The 19,483-nt window shown below is 42.2% G+C and overlaps 1 protein-coding gene across 8 annotated transcripts in view; it reads left to right on the top strand.

Moving 5' to 3' along the window:
- NEDD4L (NEDD4 like E3 ubiquitin protein ligase) overlaps positions 1 to 19,483 on the top strand; it is a 342,431-nt gene that overhangs the window by 174,735 nt on the left and 148,213 nt on the right. For all 8 annotated transcript variants that reach the window (XM_029220881.1, XM_029220925.1, XM_029220917.1 and 5 more), the window contains one exon: positions 17,236 to 17,317. In XM_029220881.1, the coding sequence (XP_029076714.1) occupies positions 17,236 to 17,317 (82 nt within the window). The remainder of the gene's footprint in view (positions 1 to 17,235; positions 17,318 to 19,483) is intronic.

Below are 19,483 nucleotides of genomic sequence, written 5' to 3'. Positions count from 1 at the left end.
TGATGAGTAAGAAGTCAAGCAACAGAGAGATACTTATTCAGGGCTTGTTCTCTGCACAGTTCTATGGAGAATGCAGACTTGCCCAAGAAGTAGACAGTGGCTGTAAGTGACTTGCAGCTAGTTTAAGAGTATAATATTAAGATTTACACACTTGAAAAAGGACAAACAATACAGAAAGGCACGTGAGTCAGCAGCAGAGGAGTGGCCTCAGTAGTCACGACTTAGGAACGCAGAGCACAGAGAGGCTGGTTATTATAGGGTGGCTTGTTCTGGGAAGATGAGGAGGAGGTGCTGGCTGCCTGGAGCCTGGAAGGATCGAGGATTTCCACAGGAGGAAGAGGAGAGAACAGAAGGGATCTCCGACAAATGAGTGTGCACCAGGGGTGAGTGGGCTGAAAACTTTGAAAGTGGTAGATAGGCATATTTGGGGAATCAAACACATGTGGCTGTTACTGACAAGGAGGTTTAATTGGATTCTGCACTTATTGCCTAATAGAAATTCTGAAGCATAGGGCAAAAGTAAAACAAGGATCCTGTGTTGTGTTTAAGTGTGCCAGAGGTCTGACCTCCATAGTTATTATGGGAAAGGCACGTTTTATTCTATGTAAATTGTCTTAATCTGTCCCTTGTGTTCTCTGTCCCTTGTGTTCTTACCCCATGATTATTTAACACTTTCTCCTTTAGGGTCGCAGGGACAGGGAGAAACACATATATCCATAAAACAAAGTCATCTAGGGCTTCCCTGGTGGCACAGTGGTTGAGAGTCTGCCTGCCGATGCAGGGGACACGGGTTCGAGCCCAAGCGTCCGGAGCCTGTGCTCCGCAACGGGAGAGGCCACAACAGTGAGAGGCCCGTGTACCGCAAGAAAAAAACAACAAAAAACAAAGTCATCTAGTAGCATAAACTGTAACACCCTTACAAGGTGGGGGTGGTGTGGGTAGGAAACACACCTTCTGTAATTCTAGAACCTACCCCAGGCTCTCTTTAGAAGTCCTTTGGTATCTAGTCTCATCCAACTTGGTAACTTAAGGGAGGATTTAAAAATATCTGAACGCAAGGAGAAATCTGGGTGTATCCAACTTTGAAGATGTGGTAAGGGACTCTGCTCTTCACACTGGTGAGGAAGTCAATCAAGATTTTTAATGCTGATGAAGGCTTCATTTCTTCTGTAAATTCGCGTCTTGACAACATATGGGTCCTGGAGATCCGAATGTGAGTACCTACCATGTATTTATCTGCGTAACTGGGAAAAAAATATGTGCTCCATGACATTCATCTTCCTGCCATTGGGGTGGAGCTTTATCATAACCCAGCCCTCTTTCTATTGATCATAGTTTTTTCTTCCTGCCATAATGCTGTGAAGCATAATTGATGGCGCCTCTCTTTTAAAATTCTATTCTAAAAACCCTTATGGTGATACAGTACAGAACTCGCCGTAATGGGAAGGTCAAGTGTCTAGTGGTTTGTGTGTTTAACAGTCTTGAAGATAAAACTTTAAATATTTGGCCAATTATTTCAGAGTTGAGGGGATGTTTTTGTTTCCCTGAGCAATTCTAGGATTTCACACGCAATTTTTTTGCGCTTTCGAGAGCAGTGTGAACGTGCGGGGCAGGGCGGCATCTGTAGGAAACATATTTTAAGTATTATTCTGCAACCTAATACGGGCCCATAATCCCATGCAGTTGGAAAATCCAAAAAGCCCTGGAAAGAAAACATTGTTGTAGGTTTGTAGGAAACTAACTCATTTGGTGGCAAAATCTGACCTCAGTGGACTTGGGAGTATTTCTGGTTTTATCTAAAACACTTAAGATAAGTATTTGTACATGTTGGCTGTGGGTCCTGCCCCCAGGCCCCTACTGGGAATGTTATGCAGTAATTGGAATAGTTAGGACCATCTAAAATGAGAAAAAAATCAGAGTTCTGGAACACATTTGGCCGCAAGTGTTTCCAATAAAGGGTGGCTTGTTTCCTAAAGCTGCCATATGAAGTACCACAAACAGGGTGGCTTAAAATGTAGAAATGAATTGTCTCACAGTTCTGGGGGCTACAGAGCTGAAATCAAGGTGTTGGTGGGGTCATGCTATCCCCGGGCTCTAGGGGAAACTTCCTCTTCTCTTCTCTCCGGTGTTGGAGCAGTCCGTAGCATCCCTCCGGTCGCGTGGCAATCTTCTCCCTGTGTCTTCATTCCTGTGCGCATGTCTGCGCAAATTTCCCCTCTTCTGAGAGCGCAGTCATGTTGGATTAGAGTCCAACCTAATGAACTCATTTTCACTTGACTACCTCTGTAAAGACCCTTTTTTCTAATAAGGTCACATTCTAAGGCTCTGGAGCTTCATATCGTTTGGAGGGGACACAGTGGAGCCCATAACACAGGGAATGGTTTCACAAGGAGCTGCTCCATTCTTGCTGTGTTCAGACCAGTGCTGATTTCGAGACCCTTGCCTCCTGACTTTCCTGGTGCCCTGACAGCTGCTTCACTGAATGGCTGTCACTCGGGAGCTGCCTATTCAGATTTGAGAAGTTGCCACATCTCGTGTTAACCTCCTGTAGGGCAGGAATCCCTTCCCCTCAGAGAATCTTGCCCGTGAGAAGAAACATTCTTGCATTGAAAACTGGACTGGGGGGCTTCCCTGGTGGCTCAGTGGTTGAGAGTCCGCCTGCCGATGCAGGGGACGCGGGTTCGTGTCCCGGTCCGGGAGGATCCCACATGCCGCGGAGCGGCTGGACCCGTGAGCCATGGCCGCTGAGCCTGCGCGTGCGGAGCCTGTGCTCCACAACGGGAGAGGCCAGAACAGTGAGAGGCCCGTGTACCGCAGAAAAAAAAAAAAAAAGAAAACTGGACTGGGTACCTTTGGCACTACCATCACTCCCATCCCTGAGAAGTCTAGAAGGTTCCTACCTGCGTTAAAGGAAGGATTGTGCAGAAAGTCTTTAGGACAGTGCTTGGCACGTAGTAAACACTTAGGTAGAGAGGTCGCTATTGGTGTGCATAGGAGCTGTTGACCTGTCTCCTGGGCTGTCCTTGGATTCCTCTTCTCTCCACCACTTGCCCTGTATACCCAGGAGTATTGGTCCCATAAGGCTGCTCTCGGCATAGTTGTTGTTTACTTATCTGCATGGCAGCTCCTTCTTCGAGACCTTTGTTCCTGAGCGCCAAGCCCTGCAGGTCTCAGCAGTGTCCATCGCTGCTGTTGAGGGCCCCTGAGAACCTCCGAACCTGCGCCCGCCTTCAGTCCTCGCACCCAGAGCACGCAGTGACAGTAGACGTCGAACGCAGGCTGTGCTCTGGACACCCACGGCTCTTCCACAGTTAATTAAAAGCATCTTTTTCTCCCTGTTTAGTTAATAAAGGCTGAATTCCCTGAGTAGTTGTGTGCCTTAGAATTTGCCCTCTTTTCTGGTTCCACACAGCTCGGTGTTGATTCCACTTTGGCATCAAGGTCAAAGTTCCTCTGCTTGAGCAGCGTTGCTTCTTTTCCACCCTAAGAGCACAGGTGAGATGAGCCGAGGAATGGGCTTCAGTGTTAGAGTGATGACTTTGGAAGTCTGTTCCTGTACTTGGTGATTTCAGTGTGATAATGTGTCTGCGTACCTGTTTTTTTAGGCTACCGACTTTATAAATTGGGGGAGTGGAGGGAGCTAGTTTATTTAAAAAAAAAAAAAAAAGAAAGAAAGAAATATAATTGAGCAGTTACAAAGGTATCTTCACAAGAAGTTCGAATTGGCTAGACTTCTCTAACTATGAGGGAAGTAGATGAGTGGGTATCAGTGCCCACCAGACTCATGTCAGGAAAGAGAGACGGGTGAGGTAATCACGTCTCAGAATTTGTCCCTTTGCCTTATTTCCTTCAGAACTGAGTTCCTGATAGGCTCTTATAATTACAGGGTACTTGCAACTGTCCTCTTATTACAAGACAGTGTTTTTAAAACATAGACAAGAACTGACTTGCCTTTACTCAGCTGCCCCACCGCACCGCATTGAACTAATAAACAAAGTGGTGCTGATTGTAAATTGTGAATACAGGTAGGCCTTGTAAGTTGCCCTTTCTGTGCCCCCAGTAAATGTGGGCAGTGTCAAGCGGTCAGAGAAAGCCCACCCGGAGAGGCAGAGTCTTGGGCATCCAGTAGATAGGAGCTGTCTGCACCCTCCTCCCATCCTCTCAGGAGTGATGGCCTGGATAGTGGAGACAAGTACTGAGTTGAATGAGCTCATTCTCCTGGATCCTGGAGAAAGAGGAAAAGACAGAGTCTCAGTGGTTCCCAAAGTGGGGTGCCCAAATGAGCACATTGTTAGAAATGCAGATTATCAGGTTCTACCTCGGACCTGAATCAAAAACTCTGGGGGTGGGCCCAGCAATCTGTGTTTTAACCAGCCCTCCAGGTGATTCTGATGCCTGCCACAGCGAGAGAACCTCTGCACGGGAATTCCTTATGTCTGCAGGCCTTCTGCAGGCAGTCCAGCCACCGTGGTGATGCCGTGTGCTGGAATCCACACGTCTGCACTGCAGCAGAATCCTTGTCTTAGTGCACGTACAACGGGGAGGGTGTATGGAGGTATTCTGAATTGTTCTAGTTAATCATTACTGTGAGCAAACACCATCAGAGTGTAGGTCCTGCCAAGTGAACGTAAGAATGAAGCCCTCAACAGGTACTTGGAAAAAGGTGAGCAGTAGCCTGTTTTAAGAAGGGGGAGGGGCACTGATGGGGAATATTCGAATGTTTCCATGATACAGATTTGTGGTTACCAAGGAGGGGGGAAGGATTGGGAGTTGGGGATTAACAGTCGCAAACTATTATATGTATGTATAACTGAATCACTTTGCTGTACACCAGAAACTAACAGAACATGGTAAATCAACTGTACTTGAATGGAAAAAAAAGTTCCAATGATAAATCTATTCAACCTCATAATTTGTCGTAGGATTCGTAGTCTCTGTGACACAAGACTTCTGATGTGGTGACTTTGCCTGTGCCCCACGTAGATTGCCTTCTCTGGCCTGGATAGTTAATAGATTGAGCACATGTCCTTTCTCTTTCTTCTAGAGGATAGAGTACATATTGCGTAAACAGTAGAACTGGACTCTGTGGTTTTCAAAGAACGTCTTTAGGGAAGATTTAGCATTTAGGTCCAACAGTCATTTCAGATCCATAGGACTCCTAAGATTCAAACCCGTTGTTAGCCAGCCCAGGATTCTTTTGCCAGGGTGGGACCTGGAGGAAAATATTGGCAGAGGGTGTGGCTCTCCTTTCTGATGGTGATATGGGAGAGCCATGTACAGTGAACTCTTCCTTGATAGCCATTTCTGCATCTGTTATTAACACATTTGCCTCATCTGTAGAGCTCCTGCCTGACCTACCTCTTGGAATTCCTGTCCGTTTTACTTCTGTAGCGTTGTAGAAGTTTATTACCCTTTGTGCTAAACAATTTGCATAAATATTTTCCAGCTGATAACCCTTCTCTAGGCAGGAATTACAATAAGTCTGTGGAGCATTTGGTAAATGAATATACAAGTATATTAGGCATAACTTGGTCTTTGTTTGAAAGCTTACAGCTTTGAGGTTATATTAATTATTCCAGTTAAATAATTAAGATCAGTAAAAGCTGATAATGAAATAAGAATTTAGTTGTGTGGTAAATTTGAAAGTGTGCATATATTATACTGATTCTATATTGTCCTGTGGATATATTTCCCATTGGACAGTCTTCTGGGACCTTTTCTTAATGAATTAAATGCACACAGGTAAATTTATTGACAAAGACCAAATGCTCTTTTAACTAACAATAGTAGGACTTGTGTGTTTGTGTGTATGTATGTGCGTGTATTTAAAAACACTTGTTTTACAGATAAAATCTCTGTTCGTGAAACCATGTCTGTGGGGCTGTGGTGGGAGGTAATGCAGAAATGATTCATTATACAGATTTTTGTTCAGCCAGAGCTTTTAAGGACTATTTAAAGTTTATATAAAGTGAACTTGAGCTCTACATAGTCTTGGTGTGAGTACCTGTATATATACTCCTGCGGTTTTAGTTATCCTGAGTCCTTAAAGTAGGGATCCTATGGGTTTGGATCCTACTACTTTATGCTGGACTAGTCCTTGGAAGGTAACAAACATGACTACTCGAGTAAAGGTTGAAGAAAGTGAGTAAAAGCACCTCTGACGGACTTCCCTGGTGGTCCAGTGGTAAACAATCCACCTTATGATTCAGGGGACGCGGGTTCGATCCCTGGTCAGGGAACTAAGATCCCACATGTCGCGGGGCAACTAAGCCTGTGCGCCACAACTACTGCGCTCACACACCTCAACTGGAGAGCCTGTGTGCAGCAAACTACAGAGCCCATGCGCGCTGGAGCCTGCGCGCCACGACTGGAGAGAAGCCCGCGCAGCGCAACAAAGAGTCCGCGCGCCGCAACTAAAGATCCCGCAGGCCTCAACGAAGATCCCGTGTGCCACACCTAAGACCTGATGCAGCCAAAATAAAAGACTAATAAATAAATCTTTAAAAAAATAAAATAAATAAAAGTACCTCTGAACTATCCTACAGCAATTTGAAATGAATGATGTATGTAATTATAGTATTTGCTATAATGGTCTCATTTGGCTGAAGATTTCCATAATGTCTATAATGTTTATTGCATATTAAGAGACAGGACTACTATACTACATGAGGAATCATGCAAAGTAGTTTTAACTTTCTTGTACCATTTCTAATCAGAGAAATCCACATTTAAAGCATCTCATCATGGATTACTTTTGGGTATTCCACCTGCATTAGGCAGTAAAACCGTCTAAGCTTTGTAAACACTCTCAGGTTGTTGAGTAACACCTGTCTGTGTGCATGTGGTTTGAGTATGTGCACGTGCTGTGATGTGTTTCTGAACTATATTTTCAGAAGATACGCTTTCGTGCAGTCTTGTCTAATCAATTTGGAAAATTGGTAATTTCTCTTACAAGTGCATGATTTGAATTGCTGAGTGGTGACATGGTAATTAAACATCACTTCACTGGCAGGGGTCCCACAAATAGACACTATTCCAGTGGTGATGAAGCATATTTCACCAACAGGATACTTAACAGGGATACTAAGAAAGGGCATTCCTTTTTACTCCACTGAGTGGGTTTATATACCTTTCTTTAAAGGCTCTTTGAGATGTCTTGACCTTGTTACTTGAAAAGGAAGGTGGTGGTTCAATTAGAAATTGACAGTAAATTTGTAACGTTTATCCCACTGTACTTTATCAGCACAAGTCTGGTATGTTTAACTTGAATTTTCTGGTTGTTGCCATTTGTTTGGGAGCATTTCCAGTGAGACTTCCCTGGTGGGGAGGGGCAGAGAGGCTGGCCATAGGGACTACCTATGTCACCTTGCGGTCTCAGTGTTCCAGCCTAAATAGTGACCATCTCTATCATTTGGAATATAGAGAGAAATGAAAGGAAGAAAAAAATCACTCATGGTCTCATAAATGCGGTAATAAACACTAGTTTATAGCTTGGTATATTTATAATGCAGTAGGTGTATATGCCTTTACAGTTTAATTCTAATTGCTAATATAGTTTAATTAAAAATTTTAAACTTTCTTTGTAAACAAAGTGTAGGCAGCTACATCAAGTTCCTCATCAATACCATCTTAATGGCTCCATAGCATTTCATATGCACGTATGTACTAGGATATTATCTTTTCTTTATCCATGAAATGGGGATTACTAACATCCTGCTTACCAGGGTTATTCTGAAGATCAGAGATGGTGTATACATAAGGCACCACGCACAATGCTGTGAACTCAGAAAGTGCTTAATAAATGATACGGAAGTTATTATTTCTGTTCATAAGATGGTCCCTGCATTTCAGATCATCTAATAAACATAAAAATTTATGACTTTTTTGAGTCCTTAATATATGTATATAGCCAACTTTCATAAAGGCGACATCTGCATATTATATGCATTCACTCTTGTCTGACTTTGGTTTCTCTGGAGCAGGGGTAGACAGCCTCTTTGAGGGCAGCATCTGTTTACCTCTATCCCCCTGCCCCCCACTTTTTTGACCTCCCCCCTTGGTGTCCACCACAGTCCCTTGCACGCGGTGGACACTCTATTGGAGGAATTAATTACCGAACAGTTTCTGATAAGGGAGCAGTTTTTGGTTTCCCTGTTTCCTTATGGCTTTGTGAGTTGCTATCTCTCTCTTTTTTTTAATTTTTTTTTTTTTTTCCAGGCCGTGCTGGGTGGCATGTGGGATCTTAGTTCCCTGACCAGGGATTGAACCCGTGCCCCCTGCATTGGGAGCGTGGAGTCTTAACCACTGGACCGCTGGACAAGTCCCTCTATTAAGCTATTACTAGCATAAAAGAAAAGCGGTTTCTTAATCTCTGCTGATTGCATGTATACGGGAAAAACACGTGGTAGAAAATGCTGGAGACAAAGGCATGTCACAACTATCACTTCCTTTGACAGCTGTGTGAACGTTTTAGTAATTTGTAGGTGGACCTTTGCCTATTAGTGACTGAATGATATTTATCCTAGCAGAAGATAAGAAAACATTGGTTTTAATTCGAATTGTTTTAAAAACAAACTCTTCTGGCTTAAATATTTTCATGGGCTACTGCATATCTACACAGATATAAACAGAACTGTGTATATGTGTCAGAGATAAACAGATGCACATGCAGTGTTCCCACCCCCCGACTCCAAAGGGTCTCTAGGACCCAGGGTTGGGACCCCCGAGTGACTGGTTGCGGATGGCAGAGGACAAGGAGAGAGTTGGTCCTGACTAGCCATTTCAAGACTTGGGTGACTGCAAAGGTGCTGGGATAGGGGCAAACCACAGGCTGCTCCAAACAGCCAAGTCATTCCTGAAATATCCAAAAGTATATTTTCAGCAGCTTCACAGAATGTGCCGAAGCTGTAAAGTTGTTGGGGTTTTTGAGTGGATGTATAGTTGATACACAATGTTGTGTCAGTTTCTGGTGTACAGCAGGGTGATTCAGTTATATATACATTCTTTCCCATATTCTTTTCCATTATGATTTATCACAGGATATTGAACATAGTTCCCTGTGCCGTACAGTAGGGCCTTGTTGTTTGTCCATTCTATATATAATAGTTGGCATCTGCTAATTGCAGACTCCTAATTTGTCCCTCCCCCACCCCCTTTCCTTTTTGGTAGCCGTAAGTTTGCTTTCTGCGCCCGTTTCTGTTTTGTAAATAAGTTCGTTTGTGTCATATTCTAGATTCCACATATAAGTGATATCATGTGGTATTTGTCTTTCTCTGACTTACTTAGTATGATAACCTCTGGGTGCATCCATGTTGCTGCAGATGGCATTATTTCACTCTTTATGGTGAGTAATATTCCATTGTATATACGTACTACATCTTCTTTGTCCAGTCGTCTGTTGATGGACATTTAGGTTGTTTCCATGTCTTGGCTATTGTAAATAGTGCCGCTATGAACATTGGGGTGCATGTATCTTTTCGAATTATAGTTTTCTCCGGATATATGCCCAGGAGTGGGATTGCAGGATCATATACAAACTCTGTTTTTAGTTTTTTAAGGAACCTCCATACTGTTTTCCATGGTGGCTGTACCAACTTACATTCCCACCAACAGTGTAGGAGGGTTCCCTTTTCTCCACACCCTCTCCAGCATTTATTGTTTGTAGATTTTTGATGATGGCCATTCTGACTGGTGTGAGGGGATACCTCATTGTGGTGTTGATTTGCATTTCTCTCATGATTAGCAGTGCTGAGCAGCTTTTCATGTGCCTATTGGTCATCTGTATGTCTCCCTTGGAGAAGTGTCTGTTTAGGCCTTCTCATTCTTTGATTGGGTTGTTTGTTTTTTTATTATTGAATTGTACGACCTGTTTGTATATTTTGGAAATTAAGCCCTTGTCGGTCTCATCATTTGCAAATATTTTCTCCCAGTCCGTAGATTGTCGTTTTGTTTACGGTTTCCTTTGCTGTGCAAAAGCTTGTAAGTTTGATTAGGTCCCATTTGTTTATTTATTTATTTTTATTTCTGTTGCCTTGGGAGACCGACCTGAGAAAGCATTGCTACAATTTATGTCAGAGAATGTTTTGCCTATGTTCTCTTCTAGGAGTTTTATGGTGTCATGTCTTATATTTAAGTCTTCGAGCCATTTTGAGTTTATTTTTGTGTATGGTGTGAGGGTGTGTTCTAACTTCATTGATTTACATGCAGCTGTCCAGCTTTTCCAATACTACTTGCTGAAGAGACTGTCTTTTCCCCATTGTATATTCTTTCCTCCTTCGACAAAGATTAATTTACCGTAGGTGTGTGGGTTTATTTCTGGGCTCTCTACTCTGTTCCACTGATCCACATGTCTGTTTTTGTGCCAGTACCATGCTGTTTTGATTACTGGAGCTTTGAAGTCTGGGAGGGTTATGCCTCCACCTAAGCTATAAAGTTTTAATGCCTCTTTACCTACCTTGGACAAAGGTAAAAATGCATCTGTCTGTAGTAGACCCATTGCTTTCTTGCATTTGTTGAAAGGTCATACATATTTAAGAGCAGCTCATTGTCAGTGTTGGTGACAAGTGATGTATTTCAAAATGTAATTCATGCCTTTCGGTAAATGTCAAGGGCTAGAATATATGTGCATATTTCTTTCAAATATCTTCCGTAGTCACCCATTTGAGGCAATTTTCTGGGTAGAAAAAACATCTGAAGCTCTTTTGTGTTTGTTATTAAGGTTTTAGGCTAGCCATGAAATGACAGGGTTCCATGGCTCACTGAAGAGTATGTTATAGTTGTAGCGTATGTGTAACTATAGTTATTTTCATAATTTTTGTACTTATAAAAGTAGTACTTGCTCACAGTAGAAAAGTTAGAAAAAAATAAAAACCACAAAGAAGAAGATAAACCTAATTCATAAAGTTGTAATCTAGAGAGAACAACTATTAACTTTAGCTACGTGTCAGTTGCTTTCGTGCGTGTATATATATATAGATATGTTACATATATATATGTTTTATATAGATATATGTTATATATATATGTTGTATATATATATGCTTAGTGTGGAAAATGTAACCATGAAAGCATAACAGATTTTAAGTGCTACCCACGTAAATAAACTGTAAGCATTATTGACTAACAACAACAAAAAATGTGACTATATAGAATTAGTCACATTTTTAGATCATGCTTATTCCTTAATGTTATACTATGAATATTTTCTCCCAATTAATAATATTCTTTGAAAAGATGCTTTAATGGTTTATAATATTCTAGTGCCTGATTATACCATAATTTAATCACTTCTCTCTTGGACTGGAAAGTTGCTTCCAGTATTTTCTTATATATGATGCTGTAATGAGTATCTTTTGCAGATAAATATTTGCCTGCATCTCTGATTATTTCTTTGGGATTAATCCTTACAAATAGATTTGTTGAATCAAAGGCATCAATTCTTTGAATGTTTTGATACCTCCTGCCATACTGCTTTCCAGAAACACTTGTGATAATTTCTTTGCAGTAGTAGGGTATTAAAATGTCTGCCTCTCTTTAGAAAGTGTTAGCTATTTTTGCATCTGGGACCACCTGTTAGATGAGAACTTCAGTTTTGATGTTATCACATATATTCATGTGTTTTATTCTCTCACACTTTCCAGGTAATTTTTTTTCTTATTGCTTTGTAAGTGTTCTGCATTATTTCTTTATTACAGATACCAGTAATTTATGTAACACTAACTATGATAGTAAAAGTGGAAAGGTATGAGGAAACCTTCAACAAAACAGGTTTTCCAATGAAATTTTCTCTGGGTTGGCTAAGGTTTAGTGTGTCATACATGGGGTAGTGAAAATAAATTTCCCCTGTAGTGTTGTGTGATACGCTACATTAGACCTCTGCTTTTTGCTCACAGGGAACAAAGACACAATCCTTTCACAGACTGTCCCAGCAGCACGTTAAGCAGCTTCATTTTATGGGAAAGAATGATTGCTTCCTTCAGGTGATGGCGGAGCACTCCCTCAGGAGGCACGGTTGAAAAAGGAAGACTGTTCTCACTGTTCTCAAAACATCCAAGTCTCTTGGAAAGACAGGTTTACAGCTGGTAGACGAGGCAGTGCCATTCCAGCCTGGCCGCAGTCTGAACGTAATCCCCCTTGAACACTTTGACTGTGGAGGCAACTCTGCCCTCCGCCTGCCTCTCCGCCTCCCCCTTCACTGCCCTGCCTCCTTGAAAATAGTACATCAATCTCATCAAAGACTAGTCTGATGAAAATGAGTGATCAGTGCGAAAGGACTAGCCTCTCCACGTGGTTGTTTGTCATGGAACACCTGGGTGACTCCGATGGAGGGGGTCACCCCATTAATGACACATCAGGACTAACTGCCCTTGTTCAGTGTGTCCCGGGAGGTTGAGCAACAGGGAAGCCCAGAAAATCTTATTTCCACCTCTCCCCGAGAAATGACCTTGTCTGTACTGTTTTCGCTTAATGGTGACGAAGGTAGAATGAGACCCATCTCTGAATTCTTGAAGCCTGGTTAAGATCAGCGCAGTCCCGTAGTTCTGCAGTCTTTCTCTTAGAAGTGTTGTGTGCCAGGGTACTCTGCACAGTGTGTCACAATCATCGCTTTGCTTCTGTGCCCCATTCGAATGGGGCCGGGACAGTGTCGTTTTATTTCCGATGCCTGTGTCCTTGCCTGGAATATAGGTACTCAGTTAATACTAGGATGTTATTTGAATCCTAACATCAGTTTGTCTCCTTATAAAGGCTGAAAAGAAAGAATGTAGTACCCAAATAGCTTCACTATGCAGAGAAAACAAAAGGTTTGGAAAACAGCATTTCTCTTCTAATCCACAAAGCATTGAGCTTCCTGGAGAGTAATGTCAATGAGTTGCACTGAAGACCAGCCACTAGGACAGTAACTGGTTGCCAAGAGTGAATCCTGTTGAGTTTTGTTGTAAATAATACTACCAGTTTGATCATCTCCACCCAGATCCCCATGGGGCTTCCACGCAGCATGAATAATGAGGGAGCATGGGACACTTAGTGTGCTGTGGTTGGCCGGCACCCAATTTATGCTATAAGGTAATCAGTGTCAGATTAGATCAGCAATCACAGCAGAAGTTAGGGGGCTTGGAAGGAGCAACAGAGAACCTCAAAAGTCTCGAAAGAGAGGAAAAAACAGACTCAGTTACAACAGCTGTCATTCTCATACTGTGTGTTTGGTGCTGAAGTGGCTACTAATATTAATACATAATATTCTCTGGTCCTTACAGTGATGCTCTGAGTTAGGAATTATCATTTCCGTTTCATTCATGAACCACCTGAAGTTAAGAGTGGTTAAGTTAAGAGTGGTTAAGTGACTGTCTGAAGGTCACTTAGAGAGTTGGTGAAGTTGAGATTTGAGACTCCAGTGGAGATGGTCAAGGGCACCAAATGAAGAAGTACCAGCCGAGGAGATAGATGGTCTCCTTGCCTACTTCCCTCCATGGCCCTCCTGGTTTTTTTAAAATTATAAAAGTATTATGTATTACTGGTTAATAACAGCAGCAAAAATCGTCAGTGTACAGGGAGTAACATGAAAACCGGAACTTCTGCCCCTATAGCTGTACCCTGTGTCTACTCCCCATAATAGAAGCCCCTGATGAGCTTTTTATGTGTCTTTCCTAAACCTTCTGGTGGTCTAGCTGGGGGCAGGTAAGTCTTGAACATAACCTACCATTGACCTCAGGATTTGGCCGGCCTTTCGTAGTAAAGGTGTGGAGAGTGTGAGATCTGAGAAGTAGAGCTTCAGAGGGCAGAAGCTTCTTCCAGAGCTGCTGCCTCTATCAGACAGCTCAAGTCAGTGTGAAAAAGTCTCTGGGAACTGAATTCTTCCTCCCACCACTTCTGTGGAGCATCACACTCAGATGAAGGCCGTCAGGGGTTAGAACAACAAGCAAGCTTTTGAAAAGAAGCTGGTGATGAGGCTTGCTGTCCCTCAGCCTTGCCCCTCCCCCTGACACACATGCACACCTGCCTGCCTTTTGTTTCGGTTATTGCTCAGGTGATATGTTCTTGATACCTCATAGGTAAGTTGGTTAGAGCTGGTAACGTGTATAAGAAAATACCAGCGCAGTGATGATCAAGGGGGGGGGGGTTCTCATACAACTGTGGGCTTCACCCTTCATTCCCTGGTGGAGAGGATAGGGTGTTATTCCCTCTTCCTGCCATATCTTTAGGAAGCCAATCCGTATTTACTTAGGATGGGCTGGGCTATTGTTATTACGAATGAAGAGAAGTGAGTTTGAATTATTCTGAGATTCAGAATATCCTAACCAAAAGGAATCATCCAGTCCACTGGCTTTAAACTTCATTTTTTTAAGCTACAGAGCCCTGTCCAAAAATATTCTAACATGAACAACCCACGTATAAAACAGATTAAGGTGGAAATGGTAGCCTGTAGTTATCCTGAGATAGTTACGCAGAGCTAAGGCTCTCGAGTCTGCAGTTTGAAAACCACTAATTTAGTCCAACCACTTGTTTGTTTGTTTGTTTGTTTTTGCGGTACGCGGGCCTCTCACTGTTGCGGCCCCTCCCGGCACAGGCTCCGGACGCGCAGGCTCAGCGGCCATGGCTCATGGGCCCAGCATGTGGGACCTTCCCGGACCGGGGCACGAACCCGTGTCCCCTGCATCGGCAGGCGGACTCTCAACCACTGCGCCACCAGGGAAGCCCCTGATCCTTTTTTGTTTAATCCTTTTTGTTGCCCACTCCTGGGAGTGTAGTCGGTGCTCTGTAAACATTTGTTGATTGGAGTGGTACTGCTGTACTGTTGGAAAGGGAGACGGATCTGGACAGCTGGCTCCCCTCCCCACTCCAGCCCCACCACTCTTGAACTTACAGCCTACCATCCTTTCACCAGCCCATCCCAAGCCCTGTGCTCCCTTCCCTTGAACTTGCTCCTACTGTCCTTTCACCAGCTCCCACCCTTGGCCTTTGGTTCTCTGTTCACCTTGAATTCTCTTCCAGGAAGTTTCCTGGTCAATCTTTCACATCGTCACCGTAGTACCTACTTCTGCCTGGATGAGCACTCAAGACAGGCCCAGACATGCCTTCCTTGTCACAGCTGGGGACAATGTCCTCAGAGACCCCACCCTCAAACCCCAACTGTATGTGTCACTCATTGTGAACTATTCAGGGGATATAAACTGAGGTCAGTAAATGATTAGAGGAAGAATGTGGATGTTCATTAAAGTGAGTGCCTAGCTCTTTATTGCAGTTATATAACAGGCAGCAATCGTGACAGCCAGGGGGCATGAAAAGAAGAGATGGCAGTCAGCAGAGTTTTTTGTCTTCTCTGTGATGTGTGTGTGTGTGTGTGTGTGTGTGTGTGTGTACGAGCGTGCAATCACCTCCATTGCGTACTGGGAGCCTATTGAGATAACAGATATCAGGCCGTGAGCTCTTTTTAGCAATAGCTTGGTGGCTGGAAATAGAAAATGGGTTTCTATAACTAGAAAATACTCTTTTCAAATACCATGTAGAACAGTGGTTCTCAGAGTGTGATTCCTGACTCAAGAGCACCAGCATCACTGGGCGTTTATTTGAGATGCAAATTCTATGGTCCCACCCCAGACCTACTAGATCCTTTGGGGGTATTTGGGGCTGGGGCCCAGCAATCTGTGTTTTAACTACTCCCGCCCCCAGGCAGTTGTGATATGCTCAAATCTGAGAACCACTGACCTAGAATTATACTCCTGGTCCATCACCCAGACCATGGCTCTGATTAGGAAGGGGTTCTTAGGGTCTTTAGACCTAGATTAGGTTCTGGTTCTTGGTTCATCTTTATTCTGAGGCCGAGGGTGATCTCCAGATGAGGAGAAGTAGGTGCATCTGGTTAGATGTTCTTTAGTGAAACAGAATCTGTGGTTTATGGTTAAGTGACAGAGGGTTGACTAATACCTTCTTCTAAACCAGAATGTTAAAAATATTTACTCAGAATATAACTGAGAAAATTCTGTTGTTTTTTTGTGTGTTTGTTGAAGGAGATGGGGGGTGTAACTTCTACTGAGATGCATCTTACGGGTAATAAATACTACATATAGACACCAACAGTATTTTTCACTGACTTTTGATTTCTGTTTTTTGGATATCAAGTATAGTCCTGTTAGTACTAAACTTTTCATTTTATCACACCATTCTCTTTCCTTAAGGGATTTCACGGCATATTTATTGAGCTATCTAATAAACACCAATATAGTCTTAAGCATTTTATGGTACTCTGTATAATCTTTAGAAATACCCTGGAAGTTGCAAAATAAGGGTTAATAGTCGTGGTATGTATAACTACTAAAGGATAACTCTCAAATTGGATAGAAATAAGTCATCCACTATCGATAATTAGATGAGTGAAAATTTGGGGATTGAATACACGAAGGCCCTTCCTATGATTTTAAGGATCTCAAGTGTAAAACAGAAGAACCTGGATCCCAAATTCTTATAGTTTAACTAGATTTGAGCTCTCCCAGTGTTAGCAACTCCGGAACGTGTGAGGAGTGGACTTACCAAGCTCTTCGTAGATAATTCACATTAAGTAATCCTTTCAATATACTTCTGGCTAAAAGTTTTCAGTTTCCCAAGGAAATGATAGGAACTCTGGAACTTGTAGTCAGGAAACCCGAAATTTAATCAAGACTTTACTAAAATCTGTAACTTTGGGCAACGCTGTTGACTTACTGGGCTTTAATTTTTTGTCTGTATGTTTTTGTTTTAATGTATAAGATGATATATGTTGACTTAGATGAACAATGCCTGTTTTACCTCTACTGAAAGAAAAATAATTTTTACCAACGTAATGGAAATCAGCATATAGATAAGATGCAAACTAAATTTTCTAGCTAGATTTTACTGGTCTGAACAAATTTTATATGCCTTTTAATAATTTTTCTTGTAATCTTTTCAGAATCTGATTGTGCTTAGAAAAAATACTATGGGAGGTTAATTCTTTTGCATTAAGAGTAGAGAAGATGATCTTTTAAATTAGAATACGAGTTTGATGTTGGTTTTGCTTTTAAATAAACATCCATGGTTCTAGGTGATAGAAACTTTCCTCAGTATATTTACCTAGTTATGAGCATGTTAAAAATGTTACTGCTTAGTTTGTGAAATTTATACAAGCTGGTCATTAAGTGATATTTTTGCATTTTCAGTTAGGTTATGGCTACTTTCCTTTTTGTATTTTTAAAATGAAAAGTATAATCCTATTTTTTCTTACAGTGATCCATATGTGAAGCTTTCATTGTACGTAGCAGATGAGAATAGAGAACTTGCTTTGGTACAGACAAAAACAATTAAAAAGGTAAGGTCCATCCTTAATTAAACATCTTTTAAGTCATAATTAAATCTCATTAAGTTATGTCTTTGAGCTCTGTAGAAGTTTATATTTTAAGATGGCCGTATTTGCATTTTAAGCATCTCTCAGTATGAAATCTATAAATTCAATTCAGACTTTTCAGTGTTAACCCAAGATACCGGTTTTGGCTTTTAGTTAAATGACTATAAAAACAGTATTAAAATATGCATGATTACAAGTAGAATTTTTTTTTCCCTGCAAAGAATAAGGCAAAACAAGGGCTTGTTCTTGTTGGCTTGTTAGTTTATGAAAAGAAAGTTAAAGCAATTTAAAATACATTTAATGAAATGGAGTGGCTTGTGGATCTGGTAGGCACAAAGGGAATGGTTTAACTTAAAACAGGTATTACCAAAGGAAGCAAAATACTTGCTTAGCTACACAAAAACAAATAAAAAATATTAACAATAAAACTACACATTTTGTGTGTATGTTTCACTTTTCTAAATTTTACACCTATGGTTTCATTAAAGATTTGTTTCCATAATTATACCTTAATTCATCTGTCTCCATATTTTTATATACATCTATAAAATATACTAAAACATATATCCATATTATCTCTTAACTCATCTATCTCCATGTTTTTATATACATCTATAAAATATATTAGAACATAGATTTATATCCATAATTACATCTTAATTCATCTACCTATAAAATATATTAAAACATATATTTACTCCATATTTGGAGGATTTATTGAAGATGCATGTTTTCTATCAGAAGTACTGTTCTTATCTGTGCTTCAGTATTACTTATAGATTCCTATTATTTTTCCCTCCCCACCTTTGCGGGGTAAACAGTTTCAACACTCTGTGTGATAAGCAGTTCCTGGAGAGCGTGATGGCTTTTAAAAAATGGTAATTCTCCTGCCATCGTGCAGACGACGCCAGGGGTCTGCGGCCAGGTCATTTTCTGTAACGAAGGCACAGCAGTCTAGCGTGTCTTCCACCTGGCATTCCGACTGGCACTGAAAATCAGTTTAGCGAACGGGAGCCGGTATTTTGATGAGTGGGGAGGATTCCTGTGAAGGACGGAGGCCATTGTTCCCTGTTGGGCGCTGCCGCTGGTTGAGTTTCCAGCGGGGCGGGAGGCCCGCCTTGCAGGGAAGGCAGTCGGGGACCTGATTGCCTGCCAGACACGGAGGGAGCAGAGAACCAAAGCCACCAAAGCCACCACAGCCGGCGATCGGGGATACTGAAATGTGTTTCCTTCCGAGGGGAGGTCCTCCTCCCTCCGCTCCACGGTAGAGGGTGTCGCTCCGTAGCCGGGGCTGCGCTGTCTGCCTCATTCGGCAGCCAGCCTCCTGGTTAGTATTTCTGTGCTGCGCCCGGGGTTTAAGAACTGTTTTCATCGTCCTCTCCTCGTGGCCGGGTGCCTGGTCCTTCATGCGTGTTGTGGTCTCACCTGTCTGTTTCCTTCCCTCACCTGTCCTTTGCCTCTCCCCCTCTGCATTTCCATGAAGCTGGGCTCCGGACCGGCTGCAGCCCATGGCGGACCTGGGCCTGCTCCCACCTCTCCCCCGTCCTCCCCCCAGCCCTCTCACTCGTTACCATCCCCGGCTCAATTCACAGCTAGAAGTGTGAAACCCCTTTATTTAGGGTTAAACGCCCCGTTGAGTTGTGGGTGGGGAAATTGCTGATTTTTTTTTTTCTTTAATGCCAGTTCAGTGTTTTACAAATTCAGTTTATTTTTTTATGGTGCTTTGTGTTGCTTTTATTTTGCTGCTGCTTCCTGCACTAGGTTTTAAAGGAAGTAGATTGATAAAGACAAATAGCATTCTAAGTTTAAAATATCTGTAGTCCTTGGTGAGGTGGTGATTTTTCAGTCTCAAATTTTTACATAGAATTTTTGAGAGACGTGTTTATTTCAGAGTGTGATGCATGTCCAAATGCACAAACACATGTGTAAATGTATTCTCCCATAGTATGTTTCATCTTAGTTTCAAAGGCTGTTTGGTAGTCCATCTTTTATCCAAGCTGAGGACAAAAGTATCTTTCCATGTCCTTGTGAGATGTATATTTATATAGATTGATGTGGAGATGGATGGATGGATGGATGGATGGGTGTGGATGGGTAGAGAGGAGGATTGGAGGATACGTAGATGAATTT

Source organism: Monodon monoceros, unplaced genomic scaffold (genome assembly GCF_005190385.1).
Source record: "Monodon monoceros isolate NGI ecotype Baffin Bay Population unplaced genomic scaffold, NGI_Narwhal_1 Super_Scaffold_1, whole genome shotgun sequence".
NCBI classification, from domain to species: domain Eukaryota; kingdom Metazoa; phylum Chordata; class Mammalia; order Artiodactyla; family Monodontidae; genus Monodon; species Monodon monoceros.
This window is presented reverse-complemented; position numbering and strand designations above follow the sequence as displayed.